Source organism: Siniperca chuatsi, linkage group LG2 (genome assembly GCF_020085105.1).
Source record: "Siniperca chuatsi isolate FFG_IHB_CAS linkage group LG2, ASM2008510v1, whole genome shotgun sequence".
NCBI lineage: Eukaryota > Metazoa > Chordata > Actinopteri > Centrarchiformes > Sinipercidae > Siniperca > Siniperca chuatsi.
The window spans coordinates 2,156,219-2,167,296 of record NC_058043.1 but is presented as its reverse complement, the minus strand read 5'-3'; the positions used below and the strand labels follow the sequence as shown (position 1 = coordinate 2,167,296).

Sequence of the window (11,078 nt, the reverse complement as noted above, 5' to 3'; positions counted from 1 at the left end):
CTCATCCACACTCGGTCCTCAGTAACACACCCGCCAAGTCGATCGGATGGACAGTTGTCAAGAAAATCAGAGAACAGACAGACAGACAGACAGACAGACAGAGACTCCATCCATTATAGTTAGATTGTTAGTTTTAAGACTGTCGATGCAGATAGGAAGAAATCTGAAACTGTAATTATCGACGATTTTAAGAAATGTCATTTAATTGAATTTTTTTGTGTGTTTTTGTGTGTCAGTGTTGTCAGTGTGTTTTCTTCACTTGTGGAAGTGTCACTGCTGTATTGTTAGCATACTTTTAATCACATTCTTAGTGTTTGTTTGCTGCGTTTAAGATCTATTTTTGTCCTATTTTGAACATATTTGAAATTCTACCTCTTTTTTTTTTTATTTATATGGACAACATTTTTTGCACTATCTTTGGAAGCCATTTTCTTTTGTACACAGATATTTCATTTTGTTTTTAAACAACAGGCAAACTAAGCAATGAAGACCCCACAAATAGCATCTGAAGGCTTCATATACTGCTGTGCGTCGGTTAGCACAGTCCTCACGCGCTTCCCTTGGTCAGAACTGCTCTGTCCTATCTGTATCTCATTTCTCTTACTCATTTCTTGGTCTTAATTTCTATTAGAGCTTTCTGATTGGCTCCCAGGCATGCCACTTACTTAATACTCAAGATTCAACCACCTTCTTCTGTCCAGTGGAAGAGCAAATTAATAGTCATGCATGAGGATTGAGACCAAAAACACTGTATTTTGCAATATTTTGCTGAAAGATAATAAGCATGTGAACTGACAGCAGACAAGGTTAATATGCTGCAGGAGTGGTTTGAGACGTTTCCAGGAACACTTTGCCGGGAATTCGAGCTGACCACCGCGCTTGTGGAGGACAAAACTACAAAGTTCACAGCTACCTTTCCGGCCTACGGGGAATGGGAGTGTTTGATACAGATCCTGGGTAATGATCACATTAACCGAGATGTAGAACATGACAGACAGAAATCCAAGTTCCTGGTTGCAATTCATTAGCAGACAGTAACTGAGAAAGAAACGCCTTTTTAATACCTGTTAACTAATCTTTATCACCTGACTCCTTGTAACTTTCAAGTTGCAGCAGTTTGAACAGAAACACTTATGTTCCAAATCAAACACAGTCATTCTCGGGTTAAATTGTGACTTGGCATCTAACGATCTTATAAATTCCTCTGATAGTTTAGTCTACAGAGCCTGGGGGGGCAGAGGTTCAGACTGATAGGAGTTTGGAGCTCAGTCAATTAGACATTTTTTATTGAAGAGTAGTTCATGCAACTTTCCCACATTTGGAGCAGGTCAGATTAGCACTTCATCACTGGCCTGTATTTATACATCAGGAATTCTTTACATGCTTCATAAAAACGTCCTGTACAAGGCACACAAATGACTCTTCGTCGTACATCTGAATGGGCAAAGGCACAATGGCAGAGAAGTGCTGGAAAAAAGGGCATTTCTGAGTATAATTCACTAATGTTTCAATATTCTGTTACACACAAACTTTTTACACCAATCAGGACATAGACACAAATCTGAAGAGAGAAAACAAAAGCAGTAAAAATCGGTTTGAGTCTAACTCGAGAGCAGTCTCTTTTTTTTTAATCAGAACCTTTAACCAAAAAAGTGTCTCTGTTATCTGGTTGTTTTTGGCTTCTCTCAGATGCATCTTGCTCATCGCCACCAACATCAACATTACACACAAGTTTTAGTGAGTGGGCGTTAAAGAGCATCACCTCCATGAGTTTATCTTTCTCTGTTTAGTCTTTAACAGTGTGTAACAGTCTTTGGTATGCAGTCTGATAGTCCACTTGAGTGTGAAGAGTAATGGCTGTTGCATAGCAGTGAGTTCGGTCGCAGTCAACTCAAATGAGAACTGTTCTCAGTGTTGATCTTCCCATTTTAGGTTTGATTATAATATTAACAAACAAATCCATCTTTTCTCAAAGTGAAAGGCAGACACCGTCTTTCTTTCTCTTTCTCTCAACTTTCTTTGCTACCTGCAACCACACGACTCCACCACCATGTCCTCATACTGCTTGTAGACGACGTTGTTGGCAGAGTCGATGTAGAGTATGCTGATTGGGCTGAGTCGTGTCGGGACGCAGCAGGTGGGCGGCGTCGACTCTGGGTCCATGGAGTTCATCAGGGTCTGTATGATGGCGTGGTTGGTCGGCTCGAGGTGCGAGCGGATGGGGAAGTCGCAGACGCCGTCGCAGTGAAAGGCCTCGTAATCCAGCGGCGCGATGATCCAGTCGTCCCAGCCCATCTCCTTGAAGTTCACATGGAGTCGTCTCCGGTGACACCGCGGCCTCGTCTGCGTCTTCACCACCTGATGTTGGGGGAGGGACTGTGGCGGCTGCTGCAGTGGTTTTTTAGCGCCCCTTGCAGCAGGAGCCCGGCGCATTCGTCGCTGCGTGAACAGGTATTCGTAGACGGTTTTGTTGTCATGGCCTGACCGCGCTTTGATCTCGTTGTAGAAAAGGTCACGCTTCTTGCTTTTGCCAAACGCCAGGAAGAAGGCCTTTTCCTTGTTGGTCCTGCCGGGTCGGGCGAACCCCAGAGTGCGCAGGTCCATGGGGCGACCGCCTCTGTGCTCCAGGGCCTCAAGTTCAAAGCACAGCTGCTGGGAATGCTGGTTCTGCTGGTTTTTAAAGCCTTTGAAGACCTTCCAAATGTCAAACACTTCCCATTTGCTGCTGAATTCGCCTCCGCTGAGCAGATCCTCCACGGTTTTCGTCTGGAGCAGAACAGCCTGTTGTTTACCTGAAGAGCAGGTGTATAGCTTCAGGCATGGGGACAAGCCTCCTCCACCCCCTCCGTCAGTGGCTGTGGATCCCATTGAGGCTCTGCGAGGGTCAGACAGACGCTTCCTCAGGATGCGTAGTTCGGCCCCCAGGAGCCCGTCTCGTTCCAAAGAGCTGACGTTGAAGTGATACCTCTGCCGTCTCAGCTGGGGCCCACGCTCATCTGCGAGGGAGGACAGAAATACAAAGACGCAGAAATAAGAGTTCAAACTGACAGAAAGGCAAAAACACACGGACGTGGGCAAAAGTAAAATTACTTGTAGACACATAAAAAGCGCAGGTGCAAACACGACCGGGGTGAAAGAAGTGTTGTTCATGTGCATGTTCAAAGACTCAAACATGTAAATACACACACGCATGCACATATAGCTGTACAGACATACACACACAAAGGCAGACATATGAAGACTTACATACACACTAGAGCTGCAGCTGCAGAAAACTAATCTGTAATTTCTTTTAAACAAATAATCGTTTATAATAATGTCATTTTTGCTGGTTCCAGATTCTCAGATGTGAGGATTTCATGCTTTTCTTTGTCATACATGATAGTAAACTAAATATCTTATAATATCACCTTGGGCTGTGGTAAGTTATAATGGACGCCCATTCTTCACTGTTTTCTGACATTTTAAAGACAAAAAGATTAATTGATTAAACGAGAAAAATACTTTGTGGATTAACTGGTAATTAAAGTAATCGTTAGTTGCAGCCCTAATGCACACACATACCACAAGCAGAAATGTGAGATCAACACAATCAAGGGCAGGAATAACAAAAATATTTACACGTTTCCTTACAGCATGACAATATCGCTTCTGCAGGTAGACGCTAACACACACACACACACACACACACGCTTACGCACACACACACACAGACGTCACACACTCATACATAAGCACAGAAACATCAGGAGGAATGAACTGAATGGTATGGTGTGTAAAGTTTTCTTTTATTGTCAGTGAGGGAAACCAGTGAACTTCCATGTCCAAATGAAATCCAGCAACGAAATCCACTAAAGCACACACACACACACACACACACAGACACACACACAGCAGCAGCAGATCTCTCCACTCTGCTCACTTCTTCTCACGTCATTCCCCCTCTTTCCTATCCAGGACTTTAGCATGCATTGAAAAGTACATTAGAACCAGACAGGGAGACCACATTGGACTGTAAACAGGCCTGTTATTATGGACCTGCAGCTATTCACTGCCGATAGACAGTTAACCAGCATCTGCTGTAGAGGAAACAAACCGTCGACAACACACACACACATCCTGGCGCTTCTCTGTGGAAGATCTGATTAAAGCTCAAACTGAGAGGAATGTGATTTCACAAACTGTCACATACTTTTAAAACAGTAAACATTAAACTGTTTGCAAGACGTGAGTTTACATGAACTCTCAGGTGCAGTCTTTAAAGTCAAACTGAAATTAAAATTTGCTTTTGCTAAGTAATCAGTATATACACTCAGTTATTAGGTACACCTAGCTAAGACAAATGCAGTCTAATACAACAGTCCTGCAATACATCCTCCCTTCAGGAAGGTTTTACATTAACATTTATTCATTTGGCAGATGCTTTTATCCAAAGCGACAAACAAGTGAGATGCAATCCAACAGTAGATCAAGGAGAAGCCTTCGAGAACAAGAACCTCAACACTCGGTTCATGTTCCACCTGACTCAAGTTCCACAAGACTTGCAGGTGCATGAAGTAACATCTAAGTGCCCAACAAATTACTTTTATTGGAAAAAGAGCTAGAGAAGGATTGAGAGATGGAGAGAGAGAAAGAGTGTATTAGCTGAGTAAGTACTCTCAGAAGATATAGGTCTTCGGGTTATTTTCAAGACAGAAAGTGATTCTGCTGACCACCACCGAGGGAGCACACAGGAGAAGAGGCTGGATTGCTTCACAGTGAAGGTAGGACTAGTCGTCGTTCATTTGCAGATCGTAGTGAACGAGAATGCTCATAACCCTGAATGAGGGAGTTCAGCTGGGTAGGTAATGTGCTGGTGGCCACTCTGTAGGTGAGCATTAGTGATATGAACTTAATGCGAGCAGCAACAGGGAGCCAGTGGAGGGTAATGAAAAGTGGAGTGACACGAGCTGTCTTTGGCTGGTTGAAGACCAGACACACTTCTGCATTTTGGACCATTCACAGAGGTTTTACTGTGCATGCTGGCAGCCCTGCCAGAAGTGTGTTACAGTAGTCAAGCTGAGAGATAACCAGTGACTGCATGAGGAGTTGAGCGGCATACTCAGGCAGATAGGGCCTGATCTTTCTGAAGCTACATAGTGTGACGTGACATGACAGACGCAACATGCTCAGTGAAAGTTTTCAGATTTCGTTGTTGAGAGCAAGGCTGAGCTGAGCTGGATACTAATGTTGTGCCGAACAGAAGGACTGGCAGGGATCAGCAGGAGTTCAATCTGAGAGAGATTTTAGTAGAAGGTGACGTCCCATCATTTAGTTTGAGATAACCTTAAGGCAGGCTGAGATCCGTGCTGAGACAGTCAGGTCGTCTGGCGGGAAGGACAGAGCTGGGTATCATCAGCATAGCAGTGGTAAGAAAAACCATGTGAGCGGAAAATCAGACGAAGGGAGGTGGTGTATATTGAGAAGAGTAGGGGACCAAGGACAGATCCTTGTGGTACCCCAGTAGAAAGACAGTGATGCTTGGACTCTTCTCCTTGCCATCCCACTTTGAGTGATCGCTCTGTCAGGTAGGACTCAAACCACGGTTGTGCTGTACCAGAGATGCCTCGTTCGGATAGGGTGGACAGGAGGATTTGGTGATTCACGGTACCAAAGGCTGACGACGGGTCCAGCGAGATGAGAACTGATGACTGGGCATCCCTTCTCGCTGACCTGACTGATAGCTGTGCAGTTTAAGTGGAATGGCTGCTCTTGGTACCAGATTGGTTTGGATCAAGTAGATTATTTTGAGAGAGGAAGTCTGAGACTTGGGTGAAACCTGCCTGATCTAAAACTTTGGATAGGAAGGGTAGTAGTGAGAGCGGCCTGTAGTTTTCAACTTTTCGGGTTGGCTTTTTCAACAACAGGGTGACTTGGGCCTGCCATCATGTGCGTGATCACAGGCGTGATTGTGGGTGAGATGGCTTGAAAGAACTTGGAGGGAACAAGGTCCGGAGGACAAGTGGTGGGAAGACTCGAGAGCAGAAGTTCGGAGACGTCTGCCTCAGTGAGAGGGAGAAATCAGAAATCAGAAATACTTTATTGATCCCCGAGGGGAAACTCCTCTCAAATGCAGTAAGTGACGCACCCTTAATCGGAGGAGATGCATCGTGGTTAGGCGTCATATAAATCAGCCGAGAGAGAGGTCACTGGTGGAGGAGGTGGGGGGTAAAGGGGGCTTTTGAAGGTGGAAAATAATTTTGTAGTGTCTGTAGCAGAGCTGATCTTGTCACGATAAAAAGCCGGTTGGAGGCAAAGGATGATGGAAGAGTCTGGTACCCAGTGAGGTCTGTAGGATCTCTGTAGGTGTGAATAGCCATGGTGGGGATGGAATAGCCCAAGCAGGTCCAATGGACAGAGTGTGTCCTTAGCATCATTTACCATTAGTGAGGAGAATAGGGGTGCATAGGGGTGGTAGGGTGGAAGTGACTCGTGTGAAGAAGTGAGCGGGCATAAGGTTGCAGAGATGTGAACCATCAGCATGTGAAATTCAAGAAGTTGTAAGTTATAATGTTCCGTTTTTGTTGATTTAGAGAGCTGTTGATTCACCTGTGTGATCATTTCGGAGGATGTGTTCGTGGTGATGTCCTTCCTTCGTTTTGTTTCCGGTTTCTTTCCTTCTAAACTCAAAGCATGAAAATCCCCCAAACTAAAGATTAAAAAACACCTTTTCAGACTCTTGTACAGAGGATGCCTTTGTTGAAAGATATAAGACCATTCAATAAATCCACCGCGCTATTAAAGCATTCTTAAAACTCTTTTTCCTGTTTTGTGCTAAAAAAACACTACAGTCTACAGTCTTTAAGTGCATAGAAATACATGCACAGATGTAAGTTTTATTGTTTATGTGTTTCATTTGACTACCATGTAACTGTAATGTGTAATATGAGATTTAGCTGGCATCTTAGCAACATGTGGCAAATGAGGGGAGAGGAAGAAAGGCAAAGAAAGAGACAGAAAGACAGAAAGAAAAGGGGAAATGAGTTCATGTGAACAAGTGAGGGGGAAGAGATGTGTCAGGCCATCAGTTACACCTTCGCTCACCCCCTCAACATGCGGAGGAGGTCACCGGCGATTTGCTGAGGACACACTAAACAAATAAAGCCCAAATTAAAAGTACATTAAGTGCTTGAAATGTAAACCTTTAGCAGGGCTAGAAATATTAAACTCTGGTCATTTAAACATTGTTTTAAACAGTTTTACACCGTAAAGATAACATTACACAGGGGGGCCACCCTACTTGTGGCTGTGAGGAGTGTTTATTTACCCTCCTGAGGCCGTATATCACCGAAAGCAGCAGTGCTGCCAATGACCAACCAGATGGTTAGAAATGCACACACACACACAGACACATATGCACATACAGAAACCAAAATGCAACAGCACACACACATAAATCCATAAGTATAAATATACACACCTACATGCATTTGCACGGGCATGCCCCAGAGATTAAAGCCCCCGGACACTTGGTTTCAAATTCAAAATATTTCTCTCTAATATTAAATATTTGTGGCTGAATAAGAAGCAGTCAAGGTTAAAAATCCTGAGGTTGAAGAGTTTAACAGTCAAAACCTCAGCTAATCTTCTTAATCAGGACAGCGCAGATGGCTGGAAATTGAGAAAATAGGTTTACAGGGCCTTTAAAGGAATACGCCAAGAGTTGCTGAGAGTTACATGAGAAGCTTGATCGATGCCACTCTCGTGTTTGTATGGCAAATATGAAGCTATGGCCGGCAGCCTGTTAGCTTAGCTTAGCATAAAGACTGGAAACAGGGGGAAACAGCTAGCTCGGCTCTACCCAAAAGTAATAAATTCCACCTGGCAGCACCTCTAAAGCTCACTAATTAACACGTTAGCGTACATCTCGTTTTTTAATCTGTTCAAAAATTTAACAGATTAAAAATGTAGAGTTTCGGTATGTAGTTAGAAATAGTCCGGGACACAGCTCCCCTATAAAACCACAACTTGACATATTTACACTTTGGTTTTGCATGGATTAAACAAACCACATATAATGTGTTAATTAGTGAGTGTTACAGGTGTTAAATGGTGGATTTTGTTGCATTAGGACAGAGCCAGGCTAGCTGTTTCCCCCCGTCTTTACGCTAAGCTAAGCTAAGCTGAGCTAACTGGCTGCTGGCTCCAGCTACATATATATATATATATATATATATATATATATACATATTTAGATTGGCAGCAATCTTCTCATCTAACTCTCGGGCAAGAAAGCCAATGAGCATATTTCCCAAAATGTTGAACTGCTCCTTTAACACACACACACTAGTGACATTTAGATGTGTGATAGCTCACTCAGCTTGCAGAAGCTTCCTGCAGCTTTGAAGTCAGCTCCAGCACAGTTATGAGTAACAGAGTCATATCTTTTCCCATCATTCGTGTATACGAGTGGCTGACCTCCCTGACTCCCCCTCCAGATGCTCTAACTCTCTTACCTCATGGACTCCCGAACACAGGCATGTGTACATTTAGACAATTTACAGCCCTGTTTCCAGCGCCGCCCTCCTCCAGTAACCTCCAGACTGGTGTTTGACCTCCAGTCCCCTCCCTCAGATCTCCCAGCCCTCTCCACACTCAGCAGCCCTGTCTTCCACACTCCCGGTCCAGAAACCACACATCACGTCCTCTATAGTTCCTCCTCATTCACGGGCTTTGGTTCCTCTCGCTCAGCACTCTCCTCTCACATGGGCTCTTTCCCTGGATCCTGCACCAGCTCCTGTTGTGCACCTTCTTTTGTCAAACTTTCTGATTAATACTTCAGTTAATCAGCACTACTGCGTCTCTGCACCTTGTAGCCTACTCCAAATAACATCAATGGCCAACATTGATTTCAAACCCAAGGAAAAATAATCATTAAGTGATATACTGCTTCACTGTTGTCTGTAATGCTGCCAAATGTCCTGGGGGGAAATATTAGTATATACATATACTATTAACATGGATTTCCTTTAATGCTGAGGCAGTGGAGATATGATTGACTGCAGCAAAGAGTCCATCGACATTAAACAGGGTTTATATCTGTATATCACCAGAAAGGGTTTGTACTTCAGTAATATTCCGAATTAGTGATATTTAAAGATATTTTTTGAGAATTCAATCTGCTGTGCCTTGTTTTTCCTTAAACAAAAAAAGATCTCTCACATTGTCTTTGTAGGTTCAATGAATTTCAACACGAATTATTTTCATTTCTGTTCAGTTGAAGTTGGAAGATTTTAAAATTCAGAATAACTACAGAAGCGTGTGTTGTTTGTGGGAGTTAAACGTGATTTAAAACGCTGCATCTCTGGAGTCACGCGGCGTCAGGAACAGAACTGAACGCGCATGGAAAGAGAGAAGACCTGGTTCAGAGCAGGTCGTGTTTACCTTGTCCTTTATCCACGAAGCTGGTGATGGTGTTGGCCAGACCGGCTTCATGCAGAGCGCTGCTGTTGAGGTCCCCGGTGGAGAGAGACCAGTACAGCGACAGCATGTAGTCGTGAGGAGTAACCAGCGGCTGTTTGTGATGCGCTTCCCGGTCGCTCAGTTTCGGGGCCTTGTTGCTGGCTCCCCGCTGCGCCACCGGACCCGCGTGCTGCTGCTGCTGCTGCTGCTGCTGCTGCTGCTGCTTTTGCGCACCGATGGCCCTGTGGGGAGGCCCGGTGCGCACCGGAGCAGCTGCACTCGCTCTGGAAGCAACTTTCTCAAAATGTTTCCCCGGTGAGCCGCCCCTTCCACCAGCAGCCGCAGTCCCGACTCCTTTCCCCGCTGCATGTGCGCTAAAAGCCGCGGGAGCGTGCGCGTTAATGTGAACATCCCCGCCGGGCAGCCAGGAGCGCGCAGCCTCTTTGCGCCCTAGGCTGACTGCTCTGTCCCGTTGCTGCTGCTGCAGCTGTGCACGGTTTACCGGCACGGCCCCGCTGCGCAGTGCCAGGGATGAGGACGCAGATGTTGCTGCGGTAAGTTTGCTTTTAACAACAGTCGTTTCACCCTTGATTAACGGCGGACCTGCGCGGATCCGAGTAATCCTCGCCGGACTCACCGGTGAGGGTTTCCACGTCCCAGAAGCGGTCGCCGGTTGCCTGCCCGCGGCTGGTGTGGACCCACCGATTCCTCCGCCGGTTCTCCCGTGGGTTTGCTCTCCTTCGCCGCCGCCTGCCGTGCGCTCCGCTGCCTCTCCAAGCCGGTGGTGGTGGGGCTCGGTTGGTCTGGTCCGGCTGAGTGAACCCAGGACGGGATGCAGGTAAATGAGAGTCCAGAAGCTCAGCAGAAGAGAAAGACGCTTCACAACTTTCATCCTAAAGCCCTTTTGCCTTTTGCCAGGCCGTCATTGTAATAAACCGCAGTCTGTTCAGAATGAATTGACCTGTTTGTTTAAAAAAAGAAGAGGCAGCAGTCCTGTTCGGTCCGAGTCTTTCATCCTCTGAGTTTACTCTGCGCTCTGCCAGAGGAGAAATGAATAAAAAGTGCCTCTCCCGTCTGAAATAGACTATAGACATATGCGAGGTTGTAAAAGCAAAGATGTGGACTATAACTGAGTTTTATAAGTTGAAGAAACAAATCCTGCAAAGCCTTATCCTCCCATCCGTCATCTGTAAGAACCATAGTGCCGCAGAGATCCTGTCTGTGATAGAAGTGCAGAAATCCAAGAAAAGGCTGAGAAACAGTGGACTTGCGTTAAACCCTCCACGGCACGATTCTGCTGGATATCTTGTAAGAAACTTCTTTAAATCCCACTTTTTTCCAAGAGAGGCAAGAATGGCGTAATGCCGCTGCCTCCGTCTCTCTCTCTCTCTCTCTCTCTCTCTCTCTCTCTCTCTCTCTCTCTCTCTCTTTCCCTTCAAAGTTTGAACTCCGTCCAGTGAAAATATTTCACTCACACACCAACCTGCAGGTGTTTGAAAAAAAATAAAATCCTCCAGCAGCAAACCTGAGCGCAGGAATTGGAAACGGAATTCCAGAAAGCTGCGTTTTAATTACCCCGTGATGTCATGCTGTCCAAACTCATTTAACAGCAATATTTCTTCTCAAATCTTCCTCCC

At 45.3% G+C, this 11,078-nt stretch overlaps 1 protein-coding gene across 1 annotated transcript; it reads right to left on the bottom strand.

Annotated features, from left to right (window-relative positions):
* Nucleotides 1-1,265: 1,265 nt before the first annotated feature.
* Nucleotides 1,266-11,078, bottom strand: gdf5 (growth differentiation factor 5). The gene is made up of 2 exons (XM_044182989.1): nt 9,424-11,078; nt 1,266-2,996 (listed from the first exon to the last, which is right to left on the bottom strand). The coding sequence occupies exons 1-2, from the start codon at nt 10,331-10,333 to the stop codon at nt 2,023-2,025; spliced, it is 1,884 nt and encodes a 627-aa protein (XP_044038924.1). The 5' UTR covers nt 10,334-11,078; the 3' UTR covers nt 1,266-2,022.

Bases quoted from the DNA above. Each gene is read 5' to 3' on its own strand.
- gdf5 (XM_044182989.1), bottom strand. From the start codon at position 10,333: ATGAAAGTTGTGAAGCGTCTTTCTCTTCTGCTGAGCTTCTGGACTCTC. The intron at 2,997-9,423 runs GTAAACACGACC...CCTCCCTCGCAG, and splicing joins CTTCGTGGATAAAGGACAAG to ATGAGCGTGGGCCCCAGCTG.